The sequence below is a fragment of the Podarcis filfolensis genome (genome assembly GCF_964270895.1).
Source record: "Podarcis filfolensis genome assembly, chromosome: 8".
NCBI classification, from domain to species: domain Eukaryota; kingdom Metazoa; phylum Chordata; class Lepidosauria; order Squamata; family Lacertidae; genus Podarcis; species Podarcis filfolensis.
In genome coordinates this window covers 35,660,919-35,682,659 of record NC_139611.1, presented here as the reverse complement: position 1 = coordinate 35,682,659, position 21,741 = coordinate 35,660,919, and the positions used below count along the sequence as shown (strand labels likewise).

The 21,741-nt window shown below is 45.2% G+C and overlaps 1 protein-coding gene and 1 long non-coding RNA gene across 4 annotated transcripts; one reads left to right on the top strand and one right to left on the bottom strand.

The window, feature by feature from the left end:
- Positions 1 to 810: 810 nt before the first annotated feature.
- KCNG4 (potassium voltage-gated channel modifier subfamily G member 4) lies at positions 811 to 17,442 on the bottom strand. Of its 3 annotated transcripts, none has more exons than XM_083626067.1 (3): positions 17,056 to 17,442; positions 13,339 to 14,137; positions 811 to 3,584 (listed from the first exon to the last, which is right to left on the bottom strand). In XM_083626067.1, exons 2-3 carry the CDS (start codon positions 14,080 to 14,082, stop codon positions 2,802 to 2,804), a joined length of 1,527 nt encoding a protein of 508 aa, XP_083482193.1. In that variant the 5' UTR covers positions 14,083 to 14,137; positions 17,056 to 17,442; the 3' UTR covers positions 811 to 2,801. The 3 variants fall into 3 exon arrangements, with proteins under 3 accessions (XP_083482193.1, XP_083482194.1, XP_083482195.1); XM_083626068.1 differs by having other exon boundaries at positions 13,339 to 14,133; XM_083626069.1 differs by lacking the exon at positions 17,056 to 17,442 and adding an exon at positions 14,629 to 14,965.
- LOC310768276 lies at positions 13,735 to 17,588 on the top strand. The gene is made up of 2 exons (XR_014551252.1): positions 13,735 to 13,875; positions 17,456 to 17,588. It is a non-coding gene; the product is annotated as an uncharacterized lncRNA (long non-coding RNA).
- Positions 17,589 to 21,741: the final 4,153 nt, after the last annotated feature.

The following is a 21,741-nucleotide window of genomic DNA, read 5'->3' as shown; positions in this document are numbered from 1 at the left end:
GTGGGCGTTTCAGGATTCTAGGTGGGCAGTAGGGGGTTCTACAGCACAAGCTGAATCCTCCTTCCATCAAGCACTGGTGGGCGGTAAGGAAATTTTACCATCAAGAAAAATGCATTAGTGGGTGGTAGGTATAAAAAAGGTTGACTACCGCTGAGTTAAAGGATTGTAGGAAGCTGGGCTGACCTTGGAAATCCTCTGCCAGTCAGAGCCAGGGCTGACCCAATACATTTTGCCATCTGAGATGAATGGCAAGAAAGCAGTCCTCCAAGGCTCAAGTCCATGTTACAAAGCCAACTAGACTGGTAGCTGAATCCTATTTCAGCACTGATGACCGGACAGCACCCACCACAGCAGTAGGCTAGTTGTGAACTACAGTGCAAGACATGTAGCACACAACTCTATCCTTCAACATTTATGCCACCTGAGCAGCTACCCCCTTCAGCCTAATGGTAGGGATGCCTCTATCAATGAAGACATGACTGGACTAGATGGAACAATAATTTGACTTGCGATAAGGCAGGCATCATCGTATGATTGGTGCCTGATCTAGCTCTTGGATATAAGTTCTGTGTAAAGCCCTCTTAACCAGAGTGACTGCTGGTAAAATTTACAAATTGGTGCCTGGTGCAGTGTAATTTTTTCTCCCTCTCCCCAGGACTGGATCAAGACATTAAGTCAAGGCACATAGTACCAAAGGCTAGCCAAGTTATTTTGGCATTTGAGGCAGGAAATCCTACAAGCTCCTCTCCCTTTCCTGGCACTAATAAAACAAATGAAACAACTAATCATTTGCTGCCCTTTCCTGACAGCCAAAATCAGCTGCTTCAGGTGGCCGCCTCATTCTGCCTAATGGAAGGACTGGCCTTCCATAAAAATGGAATTTGGTTCAGCCAATGATGTTGATTGGCAGCAGGTTCAGGACAGGATCAAGAAAGGACTTCTTCACATGGCATGCCACTAATTTATGGGCAATTGGACAAATGATTGGAGACTAAGCTATCAATCAGAGGGTGTTAGCCGCAATAGACTCTCCAGTTAGTATGCCACCAAATAACAACTGGGGTGTGAGAGCAGGAAAAGGAGATGGCTTCTGGGCTTCTCTGGTGGTCCACACTGAGTAACAGAATGCAAGACTGGATAGACTTTTGGTATGATCCAACAGGATCTGCCTTGCATTCTTATGTAACCTCTCTTGGACTCATGGATGGGAAATCTCAGGCCTGGGAGTCAAATGCACCACCCCTCTCTGTCTAGCCCTTGGTATTCTTCCCAGGTCAAACACCCCTCCCTAACAACAACTCCCTACAGCCCCTGTTTTGCACTCTCCTTGAGTGTGTTTGCCTGGCCAGAATGTATCCTTGAATTCTGAGCATGCTTCCCACTTGCCTGGATGGAGGGGTGCACATGTGTGTAAAAACTAGCCTGCTATACCAAGTCAAAATTTCCATTTATGCTTACGCCTTCTTTTGCACCTGGCCCCACCCACCTATGGCATGTGGCCCCCAGATGGTTGCCCACCAGAAAATGTGGCTTCTGGGCTATGTTCACCACTCCAGTTCTAACTGCACATGTTCAGTCTCTTTACAGTGCTATCATGCATGTGTCCACTCAGGAGTAAGTCCCATTCAGTTAAATGGGGCTTACTCCCAGGAAAGTGGGTCAGGATAGCTTACTTTTATTGCACTGTGGGCTGCCTATCCTGCGATATGAGTGGTAGCTCGTGTACTAACCTAACAATGCAGTGTCTTTCTCTCCATGTCTATTTGGTTGGCATGATGTTTCCACTTGCCTTGATTACTGGACTTTGCAACTCTTGAGACTGGGAACTCTGATAATGTGCATACTTATTTTTGGGAAGGTGAGATCTGTGTGATGCTGTGCACTCATTTTAAACATGAAACACAATCTCTGGTTTGCAGGGAAAGGTCAAAAGTCAATATCCAAAAAGTCTTTCAAGGCATTCCAGGGTCTTGTTCATTTGGTTTCCTCATTATCGTTCTCCCTTAATGTAAGGAAGCCTTTCATGAAGAGTGCCGTCTTGCTCAGCTAGCCTTCATGATGGGTTAGTTGTCTCACGCTTATACCTGGTGAAAAGATGCATCACCACCTATCCTAGGGGTAGGGGATACCTCTCTATCTAGCTCTCAAAATGCTCCCCTCTCTGTCCCTCACACACTCCACACCAACCCACTCCACACACCCCTGAAGTGCTTTTACCTGGCCAAAATATGCCCTTTAACGTTGATAAAGCCTCTAGTTTCTCCTGGTAGAGATGTGCACATGTAGAAACCTTTGGCTTTTGCATGATTGGAACACAGCCTATTGTACAGAGGCAAAGAGTCACACAACTGTTGTTCCGTCTACTACTGCACCCGGCCCTGTTCACCCTTGTCTCTGTCTCCACCCACTTTTTGCCCTGGCCCCACCCACCCCTGGCATGTGGCCTCCAGGAGGTCTCCTATGAAGGAACATGGTCCTTGGGCTGAAAAAAGGGTTTCCCACCCCTGATCTAGACTAGGGCCACAGCTTGGTGTTTGTCTCACTCAGCCTGTAAGCCAGACTCCTACGTGGGGCTCCTCACATCATCAGCACTCTTTAGTACCCCAGACCCTCCCTGCCATTGCCGGTACTGCCTGAGCATTGTTTGTTACTGTTCTCAGCAATGTGCTTTAAGCTTCACCCGGGCAGACTTTTGCAGAAGCAATTGCATTTGAAAATGGCGAATTGCAAGCCTTGGGCTAACTGCTTTGCTTTGTGCATTACAGTACACAGATTATTATTATTTTGCAGCAGGATGTTCATTATCCTTTGTAGATGTACTTGATGGGTGAGCCAGTTGCATCCGTAGTGAAGCTTTCACTCTCGTTCAGTGTGTCACTTTCACCAGAAGTGTTGGCGTTCTTTAGCCTCATGATTCGGGACTGTAGCCGCTCATGCTCCCTCCTCAGCTCAGAGTAGGAGTGGGAGAATGTGTGGAATATGGAGGTGGCTGGGAAAGCCATAATGAGTATCCCACTCAGGATGCTGCTTAGGGCAACCATCTGGCCCGGGACGCTCCTGGGTACCATGTCCCCATAGCCCACTGTAGTCATAGAGATGATAGCCCACCAGTAAGAGGCAGGGATGCTGGTAAACTCCAGGATCTTCCCAGATTCGTTCTCTGCAAGGTAGACCAGGGGGGAAAAGAGGGTGACGGCTACACACAGGAAGAGCAAGAGCAGGCCAAACTCTCTTGCGCTCCTCCGGACGGTGAGGCCCAAAGTCTGCAATCCCAAAGAGTGCCTAGCAAGGCGCATGACATACAGTATCCTCAAGGCACGTAAGACCCGTAGCACCAAGCCCACCTTCTCGAGGTACGAGCTCCCGCTCGGCCTGCTGTCTTTCTCAGTGGGCTCGTCATCCAGCACAATGAGGGATGCATAATATGGGGAGATGGCCAAGAAGTCGATGATGTTCAGAGGACCTTTGAAAAACTGACATTTGCTCTTGGCCTGGATGAATCGGAGGCAGAACTCCAGGGAGAACCAAGCCACACAGATGGTCTCAATGATGAAGATGTAATAGCACTTTTGGGAACATTCGCCCTGCATATGGAAGGAGACAAGAAAGAGGTCAAAATGAATGGACGTCTCTCTCAGTTAAAAAAAATAAATCAGAAAAATACAACAGAGGCTGTAATGTACACCGTGTGTGTTACCCAGTCCTAGTGATGAGGGAGAAGTTTTATTTGCATTTTAATGAGAAGCTATCTCATTCACATTTCTTGAACCAATGCGCAACCCACAAAACATAGATATCCTTTGAAATTCACACTTCTCTGAATTTTATGGCACAGTTCTTCAACACAACAATGTGTGCAAAAATACATTATATTAGAGGGGAATGTGTATATAATGTCAGTTCCTAGGGCTCCCCAATTCCCAGGGCTCCCAAGACTCAGAGTAGATAATAAACATCTCTTGATCTCATGACTCACCCTCCTACCAGCCATCTGCTACATTTGGATCTTTACATGACTCTCCTTCTGGGAAAATGCCTGCATATAAAAGGGATATAGGAACAACCTATTTTACCTTGTCATTATTTATTATAGATTTATTAGGCCACCAGTTCAGCAGCTTCCCATGTGCTGTGATCCCTGCCACTTCCTATGAGTCTCAGTTGCCACCATTGCTCATACAACCCACCATATGACAGCGCTTTTTGTTGGTATATATTGGATGTTTTATTTCTATTAGTTGTGGATGCTGATGTGGCCCTTGTCTTTAAGGCAGTGAAGTTGTGATGCATGCACATAATTCAGAAATAATTTTCAAAAGGTGCAAGTGGCTGAATGATTTATGGAAGGCACTTTGTGACTAACCAATGTTTGTAACTGACCAGCTAATTGGGTGAAGTTGCAAACCCATTGAATCCAGCTTCTAACAAGAGGTGGCTTGTGAAAGTTCCTTGCCTAGAAGAAAGGCAGGCGGGGGAGGAACCTTCTACCATTTAGGCATTTTGTATCTGCCTTGTCCTCAAACCTCTTACAAGCGAGAGCTGTTCAAATCCCCTGACTGCATTGCTGCCATGAGGATTTGCTGAGTCACTTTTCCTGCATTGCTGCTTTTGTTTGAATATTTAAGCCCAGGCTCTAGTTAAATCAAACTGTCCAAGGTGAGAACTTGAGAACAGAAATGGAAAAAATTAAGTACCTCCAATAGGTCACTTTGGCCTTTGAATATGTGGTCGTAAGCCAATATCATTTAACCACAAAGGCTTTTGTGGGCAACCCTGAATCCCTCCTCTTCATTGAATAATGAATCTGGATATGCTCAGAGAGAATTCTAACATTTCCTTATGGATCACTGAGAAGGTATTGTTCAGTCATACCATTTAACAGCAAAGGTTATTCAGTAGCGCTGTGCCAAAAATGTCTCCTGCAGCCCCCCCACCCTGCACTGGTCTCCATCAAGTTAATGAGAAAAGAAATTGCATTTGGAAATTATCAATGGGGAGAGAACATTTTGGTGAAATTCTCAAGGGTGGGGGGGTTCTCTTTGTGTGTGTGTGCATTCATGTTCGTGTGTATGTGCACTGACCTTACTTTTGAGGTGGCCAGGTGGTGCCTGTGAGTGTCCTCTCTCTTTTGTTCTACAAATCATTGCACCAGGGTTTTTTGCTCTGCAACCTTCCCTGGTTCCTTCACTTTCAATTAAAGCCCACAAGAAGGCATCGTAAAGGAGCTCCTTTCACAGGGATTTTTCAGATCAGGAAGTGTGGGAAGCTGGGGAGGGTGCAGAGCACTGGGGAAATGGGTAGAAATGGGATGAAAGAAAACACATTCACACATACCACCTTTGCCCATCTTGAGGTTCTAAAGAAAATGAGAATGAGGCAGAAAAATGGAAACCTCTTTTATAGATGAAAACCTCTGGGAAATGGGTTTTACAGATTTCAGCATAGCAGTATTATACAACTGCCTCCTCCAAAGAATGTGTGGCTATGAATCTGAAGTGGTAGTAGCCTATATATATATACATATATGATGCACTTAAGTGGGCATTTTTGGGTGGCGGCAGTGATAGAGAGGCCAGAAGGGCAGATATTTCAAAGATACATGAGAGACCTTGTTGTGCAGCAACTAGCATGCTTGACTATGACCAGATAGACTTGGCTTCAAATCCCCACATTACCAGGACACCTGCTAGATGATCATGGACCAGTCAATGTCTCTCTAAGACTAGTAACAAGTCCACCTTACAGGACTGTTGGCTAAAGTCCAAAGGACTGTGTGCACTGCCCTGAGATCCTTGGAGAAACAGTAGGATGAAACTTCAGCTCAAGGTTCTGCAATGAGACGGTCAGCAGTGCTACACATCACTGACAGCAAGCACCCAATGATGCTCACCTGGAATGCAATCCCTGAGCAATACAGTAGTCAGCTCAGCAGTCTCAATACAGATGTGTTCCTGACCTTGATAACTACCCTCTGAACATAAAAGAAATGTCATTTGTCAGCAGGGAAGAAAGGGTTTGGTTTTGAAACTTAACAAGTATCTTCCTCCCCAACCCCGGTCACCAAGACTGTTTTGGATGGCTCTTCCAGAATTTCACAGGTTTTGTAATAGCAGCACATGCTAAGATCCAAAAAAAAATAATGGCTGGTGGAGAATTGGCATGGTACCAGCCAATATGTTACTAAATGGTGATTACAGGAGCAGGATGAGACTGGATGGTTTAACCATCTGTGACCAAAGATAGTAGAGAGGCAAAATCGACTTTCCATTCATTTTATGGTCTCATCCTCATGTACAAGCTGGAATGTGTACAGAGAAGGGCAACCAAAATGATCGAGGGTCTGGAAATCAAGCCTTATGAGGAATGGTTGAAGGCACTGAGTATGTTTAGCCTGTTAAAGAGGAGACTGAGAGGAGATTTGATAGCCATCTTCAAATATCTAAGGGGCTGCCACATGGAGGATGGAGAAAACTTATTATCTCCCGCTCCAGAGGCTGGGACCTGCACCAATCCCACCTAAAGATCCAATTCCCTCAACCATTCCTCAAACAGAATAAAATAGAGAAACCATAACAATACAACCATTAGTAACTGTGTCATGGTATAAAATTCCACATATAGAAAGCACAATTATAAGTTTGCTTAAATTAGTCCCCAGTGCAGCATCACAATATTTTGCCACCCTGGAAGAGGTGGAAGCTTTCTGATCTGAAAGGAGTAAAAAGGCATAAAACGCATCCAATCATCCTGGGACTCCCGTAAAAGGGATTCAGAAGAATCTTACATACGTTGTAATAAAAGGAACAGTACATAAGAACCAGATATATTGGTTCTACCTCTCCAGATTCACAGGGGCATTTACATTGACAAGAGGATATTTTTTGGAACCTCCCCTCCAGAAGTACTGATGGAAGAACATTTAAATGCACCAAAGTAAAGGCATGCTGGAGAGCCACTGCCAGTCAATGTAGTTAATAGTGATCTTGATGGACAAATTGGTCTGACTTGCGATAAAGCAGTTTAGGGACATAAGAACAGGTCCTTCCCATTAAGGCATCTGGTTGGCCACTGTGAGACCATGATGCTGGACTAGATGGGTCTTTGGTCTGATCCTGCGGGACTCTTCTTATGTTCTTAAAACCTTGCTATGGCAAATTTCAACTCCCAATAAGCAGTGAAATGGGGTCTTTGGTTGTTTCATTTGGGATGCATTCCAGTCAGAGGACCAAGGGATGGTGCTAAACCATTTCCTCTGTGCTATTTTCCCCTCTCCCTTGTTTGATAGTTGCCCCATTAAGGGAAACTTATGTGTACTACAGTTAATCCAACTATGGTCTCAGTGCAAACAATCAAAGATAAGTGTTTTGATCTTAAAAGTAATGTGCTGTTTCTGATGATTTTCCTATGGTAGTGATGATGATGATGATGATGATGATGATGAATCATTCCTCTTCTCTCTCATTTTTAAATTACCCTGTGCATTTGGGATAACAACCCAGAAATATTATGCGTGGGTGGGAATGCTGGGGAGAGGCAAAGCACAGTGCTAAAGCCCCTGGATTAAAGGGATTCTGACCTGCTCAACAAATTGGCCCATGGCACTGCACAAATATCCTGGGTGCTTGTTTGCACTTTTCCCTTTTGTAAAAGATAGTTATTTGCTGCTTCCACAGCAGAAGACATGTTGCAGACAGCTTGCTTAGTTTTAAACCCTCCCACCACCACCCCTGAAAAAAATCAGACCCAAGGCATATGTGTTTGCATTGAAAAACAGCCTTATTACAACCTATTTTTTTTGTGAGGAGAGAATTAAAAGACTGAATAGTGGGTGGTGGGGATTTAGGTTCAGGAGCTCTGGGTCTTCCCTCCCTCAGTCTGAAAAGAAAAGCTGCACACCCAATGAAACTTGTGCTTCTGTGCAAACTTAATCTGATGGTGCAAGTTGTTATGCAGCATGGAAATTTGATTGCTTAGTCACCACATGATTAACCAGCTTTTAAAAAAACAACAAACAGAATCACACAAACAATCAGTTCACAGCCCTAAAGTGAGGTGTATTAACATCTCATTTGACACATTCTGGGGTTAAGGCCTGACATTTGAAATAAGTTCCATCCTGATGCTCTAGGGAGGTCTGGCACAAGTGAAGCCATTTTCTTAGCTCTTACCACTGAATTTAATTCATGTAAGAATATAAGAAGAGCCCTGCTAGATCAGAGCAGAAGCCCATCTAGTCCAGCACTGTCCTTCCTGCAGCTGGCAGCCACATAATTTGCATAAGCCCATCAGCAGAACATGACGGTAAAAGCCACTACCTAGGTCAGAGGTTTTCAACCTTTTGGATCCCCGGCTTCCTTGACCAGCTACAGTCATTCTGCAGCACCCCTGTGGGGCTCAGAAGCACAGTTATGCCACCCCTTGCCTGCAGAGCTGGCAGCCTCTCATCCCTTTTCGAACACCCTCCCTTGTGGAGTATTTCCTCAGCCTCCTCTCCTCTTCCCTCTCCTTGGGTGTCCTCTGGGCAGCTGCTGCTGCCATCCCAGGTCTCTGAGCTGCCCCCCCTCGCCCAAAGACAGGTGCTACCTCATGCTGCCCCACAAGGGCCTGGAAAGCACCCCCTGGCTAGCCCCAGAGACACCCAACACCTGGGGAGCTTGTAGCCAGGGCTGCTGCAATGAACAGCTATGCAAGCTTTTAGTAAGCAGAAATGCAAGAGGGCATCAAAGGAGGGAGGAAAGGAAAGAGGGATAGAGACCAATGTTGCCCATGGCACCCCTGACCACCTTTCAAGGGACCCCAGGGTGCCACAACACACTGGTTGAAAACCACTTCCCTAGGCTGTTTCCCAGCCTCTGCTATTCAGAGATATACCATTACAAGTAACAGACAGATAATTGTCACCCAGTTCTTTGAAAACCAGCCTTCCCTGCCTCTGGTCCACAGTTTTCACTGAGAGATGCCAAACTCCATTGCAGGCCATTGGTGCGGTTGCATCCAGCATCCCTTTGAATGACTTGTCAGGCAATCAAGCAGCCTTTTTTCTGTTTCACACCTCCCACAGTACGCTAAAATGTGGAAACAGTTGTACTGGTTGTACCGCATGATGCATAGTAAAAGCGGGGAGAAGTAAATTAATGACATATACAGTGAAGCTATGTTCTCCTTTATTTTGTTTTTGCTTACACAGTTATCCCTAAGCCCCACCACAATGGGCAGATATTAATCCTACACATGTTTACTCCGGACGAGTAGTCTGCCTGAGTTCCACGAGGCTTTCCACCTCTTGGGCTGTTCCGACATGGGCTACAAAACAGCATACATTAGCCATAAACTGACATGCCTCATTTGTCCCTAGGATGTCACAAGCTAGCTAGGCATCTAGCTGATCTGAATCATATGCTAGGAAAAAGCTTTGCAAAGGATTTCTGTGCCTCTTTGGTGTTATAATTCATCTTTAGAGCAGTGCGCAGATTTCAGCATCATTGAGTTCACGATTAGTTGCTTTACTGAGTCAGACCTCCGGTTCACCGAAGCTCAGCATTTTACAGCCTAAGGGCCACATTTCCTTCTGAGCAGCCTTCCAGGGGCCACATGCCAGGAGCGGGGCTACCCACTTTTTGCCTTGGCTCTCCTCTGCAGGATGCGCCCCCCCCCCGAAGGTTGCCCACAAAGGAATGCAACTGCAGTGCTGAAAAATGTTCCCCACTCCAGCTTTAGAGGGGGAGGACTTCCTGACAGTATGAGCTATTTGACAGTGGAATAAACTGTCTCAAAAGGTGATGGACTCTCCTTCATTTGAGGTTTTTTAATCAGAGCCTGGAAGGCCACCCAGCCGGATTGTTGTAGCAAGGGATTCCCTGCATCAGCACGGGAGAGACGATGACCTGGAGGTTCCTTTATGATTCTCCGATTCAAACACACAAAGCGACAGAAGGCTGGCAAAAAGAAGCAGGATGTTTTTAAACCAGCTTTCTAGAGTTCTTTGTGAAGTACAGTTTCTAGCTTTTGAACCTTAGCTCAGTGGTTGAGCATCTGCTTTGCATGCAGGAGGTCCCGGGTTCAATCCCTAGCAGCATCTCCTGCTAGAGCTGGGAGAGTTCCCTATCTGAAACCCTAGAGAGTCATTGCCAGTCAGTGTGGGCCCTGCTGTGCTAGAGGGAACAGTGGTGTAAGGCAGCTTCCAAGGTGTCTATGAACCAGCTGCTACAGCACTGCCTTCAACCATTATTTGATCTGAGGACATTAGGAAGTGATGTTGCTTTTCTCTGCATCATGAAATTTCCCAAAAGTTGCATCTTAGGCTGCTCTTAACCAGCCCTGGCCTTGTGCTTTTGTGGGGTTGGGGAATGTTTGTGATCAGCTGGCTACCTTAGGAAGGTGATTCTGATTTGCTTGTCTGTGATTTTAAGTACAGGTTGGCGCAATGGGAGTGGGATGTTAACTATTCTGCATTAATTCACATGATGCAGCAATACTGTGATCGCGCATAGGTGGCAGCTCATTTTCTCCTCTCTCTTTATCACCAGTTTTGTGCATTTGACACAGATATTATTTTGCATGCCTTGTAGGAAGAAGGTGTAGATATCTTTATGTGCACATCTTTATAAACACTGTTTTGGTGGTAGTGGTGGTGTCAGTGTGGTTATTTTGGTACACATTGCACCAATGTATTCTTGCATCAATGATGACTTCAGTATATCTCATAAGATTGCTCTCTCCAGGTACCTTAAAGGCAGATGGTGAGGGTCAGAATTATTCTTATTATTACTTCTACTCCTCTGCTGCTGTTACTACCACTAAAGTCCATTTCAAAATACTCAAGTGATAAAGAGAGAGACCAGATTCTTTGTTAGGAAACAGTGAGGATAGTGAACTAATGGCCTTCCAGTTGTTGTTGGACTACAACTCTCATCATCCCTGCCCCTGGGACATGCTGGTTGCAGGCTGATGGGAGCTGAAGCCCAACAACTGCTGGATTTTCACAGATTCTCCATGGTGGAAGTTTGTGTGCCAAAGTGAAACCACTGCACGACATAGGTATGTTTAGAGAACCTTGTGGGCATTCCTTGCTCAGCCTCCCAGAAAGCCTCCATAATACTAACTTCTCAGCAAATGTGCTTTGGATCAAACTGAAAAAACAACACTGATTTAACTACAAAGAATATTCTGGCACTCTAAAAGGCAAAGGTTGCATTCCTAAACATGCTTTCCTGGGAGTAGGTGCATTGAACTAGGGTTGCCATATTGTGGGCAAAGTTGTGGAGCTTTTGTTTTCAGGGAGGGGGGCAAAGTTGTTGTGGAGCTTTTCTTTTTTTGTTTTGCCCAAAGTTGTTTCCAACAGCCAATTGCTGGCTATGTCTGGGCCTGGCAACCCTAACTGGAAAAAAAGGGACTTACGTCTGAGTAAACATGTGCTGTTCTGTAAGAAAGAAAGAAAGATTGTGCCAAAACTTTAATTGGCTTTCCTTAGGGTTTTTTTATTTTAAAAATACTTTTTTGCAGAAAATATTAGTGAATACTAATGGCTTTAAAAGAATAAATACAGTTGGAGGGAAAGACAGTCAACTGTAGCCTTTTTCATTCCTATTAATACAAAGAACATGCATTTTTTCGAGATTGTTTTCTTAAAAAAAAATTGGCAATATAGCCAGCAGTGAATGGACTGGCTTCCTTTCCATTTAACATTTATTTGCAAACAATCAAATGCAAAACCAATAATTGCTTAAGGCATCCACAAGCCCTGTCTAAGGAATCATGCCCAATCTCAGTGGCTTGACGGATTCACTGGTGATGAAAAGGCACCCTATACATACTCAGAGGCAGTGTTGTGTGAATATACATTTGTTCTCCAAGGAGTGGTTTATAGGTTTGGTAGTTCTGTTCTGTGTTCCTGTACAATTCAAATGGTATCTGTGAAAAGGTGTTTAGCAGAGGCAGGAATGATTTCCTTCCCAACCAGCCAGTTAGAATATGCAAAAGTGTTACTCTCTCATTTCACAGTTTCTGAGCTTGCTCTGAACTGAGCTTACTAGCAACCTTCATTTCAAATTAAACCCTGTTGCTAATCCACAAAAGTTGAACCACTCATTCTAACATACATTGATGAACCATTTGATCATTTCCCCACTGGACCACCTCATTCCCCCACCCCCTAGAAAAACTAGATTTGTCTTCATGCTGGGAATAATTCTGCCTACACACACACACTTCCACACTTAGGAACCACTCTTGACAGATAGGACACTTTCCTAAGAAGTACTTTACCACAACAAACCCATAAAATTAGCAGAGAACCAGCCTGGTGCAGTGGCTAGAGTGTTGACCCAGGACCAAGAGACCTGTGTTTGTTCATTTTCTTGGTTTTGTATTTATATCGCACCTTCTCACAACCCTTTAAGGCAGGTTAGAGTGAGAGTTGGTGAGTGGCCCAAGGTGACTCAGTGAAAAAAGAAGCAGGGAACCCAATCACCTAGAGAAATCCCCTACCCCCTTATATGTAGCTATATGCAAGTGGAGCATGCTATCACAATGCCCCTCCCCATCCATATGCATATTCATTAGACATAGCATTATACATACATGGGGACAGTTGAACCTGTGTGCATAGGCAATAAGGGTACAATACTCAAAAGCAAAAGAGAGGAAAATGCATGAGTGAATTAGTCCAAACGCAGGCATGCAGTGTTGGCTGCAGAATATTATGATGTAACATAGGTCTGCAGATGTAATATAACTGGTGATGTTTATGGTAATAGGAACAGAAGAAGGGCCGTGCTAGATCAGGCCAAAGGCCCTTCTAGTCCAGCATCCTGCTCTCACTGTGGCCAGACAGATGCTTGCAGGAAACCCGCAAGCAGGACCTGAACACAAGAGCATACTCTCATCTTGTGGTTTCCAAGCACGCAGAAGCATTACTCCCTCTGACCATGGAGACATAATAGAGGCTAGTGGCCACTGATAGCTTCATTCCTCCATTAATTTATCCAGTCCTCTTTAAAAGCCATCTGAGTTGGTGGGCATCACTCCCTTCTGTGGGAGGGAGTTCTATGCATTGCCCACAAGCGGGGTGGTAGGAACACAGCAACCGTCTTTGGTCCATATAGCTCAGTACTGCCTACACTGGCCAGAAGCAGCTCTTGTGGTTCCAAGAAGGGCCCTCTCCCTGCCATACCTGGAAATGGAAAGAATTGAAACTGCGCGCAAAGCCGATACTCTACCACTGAGCTATGATCCTTCTGCATGGAGCGACACTTTCCCCACTTAGGAAACCTAAGAACTCCCAGCATCTGCCTGTGACAGTGGAAGGAGAGCATAAATACAAAACAGGGGCTTACTCACCCTGTCTTCTTCTTCCCTCAAGTCTGGCATGGTGCTGACACAAAGGCTTATCGCTGTGGTGGCCACAAAGAGGATGGAGAGGCAAGCAAAGATTTTCCCCGGGAGGCCCGACCGGGGGTTTTCCACCATGTCCCTCAGCTTGCTCATAAACTGGCCAAATTTGGTCTCCTCTTCCAGGACGCAGGCCGTCACTTTGCTCATCTGCATCTCCTCCTCTCTACGCACCTCGGCCAGCTCCTCAGCCTTCTGGAAGAGCTTCCGGAAGCAGCAGTTCTCCAAGTTGGACTCCTCGATCCCCCAGTACTTCAGCTCCTCCTGGAAGGACAAGGCACAGGTGTCGCGGAGGAGCATCAGTTTCCCTGCGGCGAGGAAGCTGACAATCACCCCAAAAACGTTGGGGTTCCGGTCGAAGAAAAACTCTTGCGTGTCTTCATCGTAGTCATCACACAGCTGGATTATCTCTTCGTAGCTGCTGCAGAACTTCAGCTTGCTGAGCCGGGATGCGGGGAACTCGTCCAAGGTGCTCCAGGGCAACAGGTACTTGATGCCGCCAACGTTGACCATGATCTCCCTCTTCAGATCGACTGTCCCGAGCCGATCTGGGTGGTAAATCCTCTGGGCCCGTTGGTAGTGGACCCCTTTGGCGGGGGGAGTCTCGACCACTGAGATGGGAAACAGGTGGTTCAAGGAAGTGCAGGAATTGTAGCTGTAGTCGTGGTCACTGCCTCCAGAGAGAATAGGCATCTCTGAGGGTTGTCACTGGAGCTCCAGCACAGAAGCAGCATCAGAGCCAAGCTGGCTAGGGAGGTGGAAATGGGAGGGAAAACAGAGACAGGATCATGACCATTGTGAGATGAGGAACACAATAACATAAGAAGAGCCCTGCTGGATCAGGCTAATAGCCCATCTAGTCCAGCATCCTGTTCACCCAGGTTTCTGTGAACAACTTATAAGCAGGACCCAAGCACAAGAGCACTATCCACTCCTATGATTTCCAGCAACTTATATTCAGAGGCATACTGCCTCCGACAACAGAAGCACAACATAGCTATTGTACTAGCAGCCCCAATTTGTCCAATCTTCTGTTAAAACTACCCTAGCTGGTGGCCATCTTTTCCTCCTGTTGAAGTCAGTTCCACAGTTTGGCTATGTGCTTCATGAGCAAAAGCATCTGTCTCTCCTAACCAGTTGTTGTTGTTGGAATGTTAATAGCAGCTTTCTTTTCAACAAGAAATGCCAGGACAGTTTGCAAACAAATAAAATCCAACAACAAAATACCCCTTTATTTACAAGGAGGGATTGGGGATCTCAGGCCCTGCTGGGCCTCTCTATCAGGCCCTCGGGACTCTCCACAGACCACACACGAGCCATACCCTCTCACTGGCCTGGCTTTACAGCCTCAAGTGCTTTTGTCTAGCTGGAGTGTGTCCTCTGGCAATTCTTCTTACTTGCTTGGACGGAGGATAGAGAGGGATATGTGGGTGTGTCCAGAAACTAGCCTTCTGCACTGGTAAATTTCACATCCATTGCTCCACCCACTTTGGCCTTTGGCCCCGCCCACCACTGGCATATGGCCCTTGGGAGGCTGCTCAGAAGCTACCTTCAGAATGCAGGGAATGCATCCCTCAGGCTGAAAAAGGTCCCACACCCTTTGTTTATGGTACACTTTAGCTGTTTCTGCTGACACGTTCTATTTTTCTTTTAAAAAAGAGGGGTAGCTACTGGATTCAATCAAAGCTTATTCCTGGGAAAACTTGATGTATAACCTTCAAATCTGCTTATATATTGAAGTCCTCCTCAATGACACCCTGGTGGAGAAGCCACTCCTGTAGTGCGAACAGAAGTGTCGCATTGAAAACAGCCCTGCTGGGATCAAGCCCAAAGTCTTGTCTGGGTCCAAGATATAGACAAGCTGGAATGTGTGCAGTGGAGGAGAACCAAGATGGCAAAGGGTCTGGAAACCAAGGCTTATGAGGAATGGCTGAGGAAGCTGGGGATGTTTAACCTGGAGGAGAGAAGGCTGACAGGTGATATGCTAGCCATCTTCAAACATCTGAAGGGCTGTCCCATGGAAGATGGAGCAAGCTTGTCTTCTGCTGCTCTAGAGGGAAGGACCCGAACCAAAGGGTTCAAATTACAAGAAAGGAGATTCTGCTTAAACATTAGGATGACCTTTTTAATGCTATGAGCTATTTGACAACGGAATAGACTACCTTAGAAGGTGGTAGACTCTCCTTCCATCTGCCTGGAAGGCCATCTGCCAGGAATTCTTTAGTTGTGATTCCTGTATTGCAAGGCGTTGGAATAAATGACCCCTGAGGTCCCTTCCAACTTTACAATCCTGTACTTTCCAGCAGAGACCAGTCAGATGCCTCCAGCAGGACATGCAGGTGATGTCTTCTTCTTTGGCTTGTCCTCATCCTTTCATATTCAGAGACACAGTGCCTCTGGATGTGAAAGTTCTATTTAACTATCAAGCCCAAAAGCTTTTGGCTGACCAACTCATCCTGAGTTTGTCTAATCCTAATAAAATAAAATAAATCTAAGCACTTCCCCTCCCCCACCTCACTAGATTCCTATTCCATAAGTTAATCATGTTTATATGGGCAGGATTTATTTTTGCCTGCCCTGAATCTGCTGCAAATCAACTTCATTGAATGATGGCATTTCAGCAAGAAATCCTTCTAGGTAGTACAGCGGTACCTAGGATACTCTCAGGGATTAATTAACATGATGGCAGTTTGTCTGTCCTAAGAGAACAGGCGGCAGTGCTTACAAAGGCTGTCCATCTTAGCTGGAAGTTCTAAATGTTGCTCTTCTGTTGATGATGTTTTAAAGTTATACACATTTGCACACCCCCAAAAGAGAGAGAAGCAGAAACGGCAATAACATATAAGTGAATAACTTCTCAAGGGTTTGAGAAGTGTCTAACAGGATTCTCTTGAGCATCCACAGACTGGTTCCATTTCACATTCACAGGGAGTCCAGAAGCTTCCTCTATACTGGGTCAGACCATTTGTCCATCTAGCTCAGTACTGTTGACACTGACTGGCAGCTGCTTTCCAGGATTTCAGTCCAGAAGGTCCCCACTGCAGCTCTACTTGGAGATGCCAGAGATTGAACATGGGACCTTCTGCATGCAAAGCAGATGCTCTGTCACTGAGCTACAACATGCCCTTTCCACATTTTACCATGGATGCAACAAAAGCAAATAGAAAATCAGAGAAGCCTGAAGTTTTACAGTTGGTGAGCTGCTGTGAATCATGAAAAGCATAGGAGGAAGCTGAAAGTTAGCATATGTCCCCCCCCCACCATAAGCTGAAACAGCAACGATGTATGCATTTGATTTCTTCACACAAATTATCTTATAACCTTTACAACAGCCCTGTAAGGTAGACCAAATATCAATATCCCCATATTGCAGACTGTGGGGCTGAGGTTGGTGTTCATCCTCTCCTTTTCACAGACACCGCCTGCCGCTGGAATTCCGTCTCATTATTGCTAAATACACACACGTCCCCCCTCCCCTTCAAGTAGACATCGCACAAAACCAATTACACATACAATGCTGAGAAGCAAACCCCTTTGTAGAGGTTTGGAGCTGATGGGGAGTAAGCACAAAACCCCTCCAGTCTTATTCCTCTCTGCCTCCGGCTTGCCATCCATCCCGGCGCAGGCTGACAGCATTCCAGAACGAAGTTTCGCAAAGTTACTTACTGCGCTAAACATGGGCTGTGTCCGGGTCAACTGTCTCCCCAGCAGCAAGAGCAGAACACATTGCGAGGAATTGTTGCCATTCCTGGGTGATGGAGAAGCATCAAAGCACATTTGTTGCCCTGGTTCCATGGATGTAATAAAATTGCTCTTGGCCAGCATCTGCTTCTTGATATTCTCTCTCTCCTTTATAGACTGACTCCCTCACTCAAAGACCCTTTCAAAGACTTGGAAGGCATCCCTGAATCTTCTTGGGCAACTGAAAAGAGAGACAAAGTCTGTATTCTCCCTCTCTCCGCTTTTCCTCCCTGGAGGGCTGTCAGTGTGGTCCTCCTGACAGAAGGAGGAGGGAGGGAAGAGGGAAGGGCTTAGACATAATCTCTCCCTTGTTCTCTCTTTCCAGCATCCTCCAGCCCTTCATCCTTAGAGCAGACTGCAGGGCATACCAGCAATTCAGCAGCAGTCTGGAGTGGAAGCAGAGAGACCCAACAAATGCTCAATAATAAATTGATGCTGACAAAGACAGTTCTCCATAACACTTGCCAGTGTTTTTTATTCTCTCCCTGTTCTTTGGCTTTGGAGGCAGCAAGTGAATTGTTTCAGGGTGTTTCCCTACACACCCCAGAAGCAGCTTCCTTTCAGGTGTTGAGTTCTGAAAGTTCCAGGTTTCTAAAAAAGCACTTTACTATTCCACATAAGATTTAATAGTGCATGTGCACAAGGTAAGTTTGCTGTTGTGGTAGTGGTTCGGGGTGTGTGGGTGTGTGCCAGGATGATGGATCCACTATGGGGAAGAAGGCTCCTTTCCCTTGTGTAATAACCTGCTGACAAAAGGTTTGGGACAGCTCCATGAGTGATGGAGCTTGTAGGGGGTTGCACAACAGCTGTTCCTGACTTTGCATTTGCATCAAGACTCTTGCATACACAGAGAGCCAATGGATGATTTGGAATACTAATATGAATCACACATAGTATGTATGCAATGAACTCGTGTAATTTCAAACTTGTTTGGTTGAAGGCTGGCTGAAATCTCACAAATTAACTGTACACAAGGTGGATAGCTCTAATGTGTTGGGTTTTCCTGGTGCAGAAACACATTTTTGCGTATTCGCACCACCCCCAGAACAGAACCCCTGTGGAAGACATGATCATACTGTATATATATTTGATCTCCCACAAAAATTACTAGCCTGCTGGAGTCTGGCAAGGGAATGATGGGGTTATCTGCTGCTTCTGCAACAGCTTGGTGTTCTGGATATGGTGGAGAGGACTTCCCCCATCTGGCTGCCTTCTTAGTTTCCATGCCAGGTGCAGAAGAGGGACAGAATGCTCCATCCTTCCTGCAACAGTCGGCCCAATTGCCTTTAAGGAATTCCTTGTCGCCTATGGCAACTGGGCATATCCTTACAGTGTATTTTGTGTATACACACGCACTAGCTGCCAACAATCCTTCCCACTCTCCCAGCTTTCTGACACATTCCAGTGCATGGGTAGGGAATCTCAGGCCCGGGGATTACATGTGGCCCTCCAGGGTGCTCCATCTGGCCCTCAGGACTCTTCCCAGACTACACTCCCTCACTGCCTCTGCTTTCATCCTCCCTAAGAGTTTTTGCCTGACTGGACTGTTTCCTTGAACTGTGATAGTGTTTCTTGTTTGCATGAATGAAGGATAGAGACGGGGTCAGTGTGTGTGTGCAGAAACTAGCCTACTGTATAAAGGTCATTTTTTCATCCATTGTGCCACCCACTTTTGTCTCTGGCCTCTCCCAATACTGGCATGTGGCCCCTGGAAGGTTGCCTAGAAGAGTTTGAGGCTCTTGGGCTGATCATGGTTCCCTATCCTTGGTCTAGTATGATCCAGGTTCCTTGCATAATGGAACTTTTGAAATATTTAGTTACATTTATATCCTGTCTTTCTTTCACCATGGAATTCAAGCTGGCATACATAGAATCATAGAATTGGAAGGGACCCTTAAGGGTCATCTGACCCAACCCCCTACAATTGAGGAATCACAGCTAAATAATCCCTGACATCCAACTTCTGTTTAAAAACCTCCAGTGATGGAGAGTCCACCATCTTCTAAGGTAGTCAATTCCACTAGCAAACAGCTCTTATCATCAGAAAATTATTCCTAATGGTTAGTCAGAATCAACTAGAGAGGAAAAACAGTTCACACAAGCAGTTGTACACATCATCAGGGTACATCCGAGATGACTAAATTGTGCAAGATTGTCCCTTCTTTTCAATAATAGCCACCAATACTGTCCTAGAAGATGGTTAGGTTTATGAGCAATGATGACTGGTGACTACAAACTATTGAACACACACACAAGGTCTCTAATTTGGGAAGGGCTGGAGAGATACAATTTGACTGTAATTAGAAAAGGAGACATTAATGATGACGATGATGATGATGATGCCAATCTGACTGGGTTGCCCCAGTCACTCTAGATGGTTTCCAGCAAAATATATATTTGTGTGTTTGAGTTCAGCCTGTTGGCAATCCCCAGACTCTAGACACTTCATTATACCATGTTTTAAAATAGCCAGCACATAGGCTGTATCGTATCTACATTTGTCTGACTGATTATGTGATAAGGCTCAATAGTAATTTGATTTCCTTTGAAACAGGAATCCTCCTGAAAGGGATGTTGTGCAATCTTCACACTTAACATTCTTTGGGGCTTGTGCCCCTTAGGCAAAAACAGTTGCATAATTTCATAAAGAGACATTATTTATCAAACACAATACTCTCTCTCATGCCCACCACCTAACCAACATCCTCACCAGTTACATTTGTAAATGATTTAAAAATAATGCATGTGTAATTGGTTTCCCCGCTCTCCGTTGCAAGCAGAAACATTTTTCAAGCTTGTGTCATCACAGAGAAGGCTAAGTGTGAATGAAATTAATTTTGGGAAGGCTAAGGGGCAGGCATGGTCTCAGGCAAGACAGAAAACCCGACTTGGTTACAAATCCAATCTTCTCTTTGGTCACCTCCAGGCCATCAGTGTTTTGCAGAAGAGATTCTTCAAGCACATACCAGAACAGTGTTTGGGACTTTTTACTTTAGAGAAAAGGTAAGTCAGAGATGGCATGATAGAACTTTATAAAATTATGGATGGCATGGAGAAAGTGAATAGAATTTTTTCCCCCTCCCTCTCTCATAGTACAAGAACTCATGGAAATCCAATGAAACAATGAAATGTTTGGAGATAAAAGAAAGCAATTCTTCATGCACTACATAGCTAAACTATGAAACTTGCTCCCATAGGAGGCAGTGATGGTGATCAACCTAGATGGAAGAATAGAAAAATTCATGAAGGAGAAGTCTATCAGTGGCTACAAGTGACAATGGCTATATTCTGCCGCCCACAGTTGGAAAGAGGAATGTTTCTGAATACCATTACTAGAAACCACAGGAGGGGAAAGTGCTCAAATTCTGCTTGCAGGTTTCCCACAGGCATCTGGTTGGCCACTGGGAGAACCGGATGCTGGGCTAGATGTGTCATTGGCTCTTCTTATCTTCTTAATTCCCAGAACAGTTTAACAGTCCCCCTTCCCAGGGAGCTCTGGGAATTGTTCCTTTGTGAGGAGAATGGGGTCTCCTAACAGCTCTCAGCACCATTAACAAGCTACAGTTCCCAGGATTCTCAGGGGAAAGTGATGACTGTTGAAAATGGTATGATACTGCTTTAAATCCAAATAGTATGGGAAACAGCTTTACTAGAAAAATTAACCAATAAACTGAAACTGACACGGGGACAAACAGAAGAAGACGCCTTTACCCCGGTATGGCTCCCCTTCATCACATACACAGCCCAACAAGACAACGACAAAAATCCACCAGCAGCATACAAATCAATATGGCTATCCTGATCCAAAACACCCACCCACCCCACTCACACATGAAAACAAAGATCATCACAGCCAATCACAAATGAACAACCACACCCTAGGCCAACCCCAACCTCTCTCACCATCAAAGGATCACAAGTGAATAGTAAAGAGAACCTGCGCAAGCAATGCTGACACAAAACCCCACACATATATTAAGTAAAATAGAAGCATCGCCACCCGACCCCGACCCCACTCACCTCCCCCCCACCTATTTCCCCCTCTTCTTCCTAATGTCAAATGAAATTGATCTGTAAAAAATGTTACTTGGGGAGAGAGAGAGAAAGAGAGAGAGAGAGAGAGAGAGAGAGAGAGAGAGAGAGAGAGAGAGATTGCACATACTTTTGTAAACTAGGAAAATCTTTAATAAAAATAATTTTAAAAAAATGTATGGTGCAGATGGGGTCTAATTTTCTATAGTCCTCCCACTGCCACCACAATCACCAAGGTCATTCACTTGAAGTTCCCCTCTCCACCTATTTGAATACCAAGTAGTTTTGTTCATAGTCAATAAGAAAAACACCAAGAGGGCTGATAGCAAGTATACATTGCCTCCCTGCTTTTTCTTCTTCTCAGCATGCACATCCAAACTTTCATTTACTCTTAATAGCATTAGTATAGATTTTGCACTCTATATGCTTTGACCTGCTCGTTGATGCAGGAGATGTTTCCGAGCTATAAATCTTTAGCGTGGACACAGGTCCCCCCCCCTTCTTTCCAAACCAAGTGTAAAGCACACTGCGGCTGCCAACATGCCATACATTTAAAGCACATTTTCCCTCTACACACAC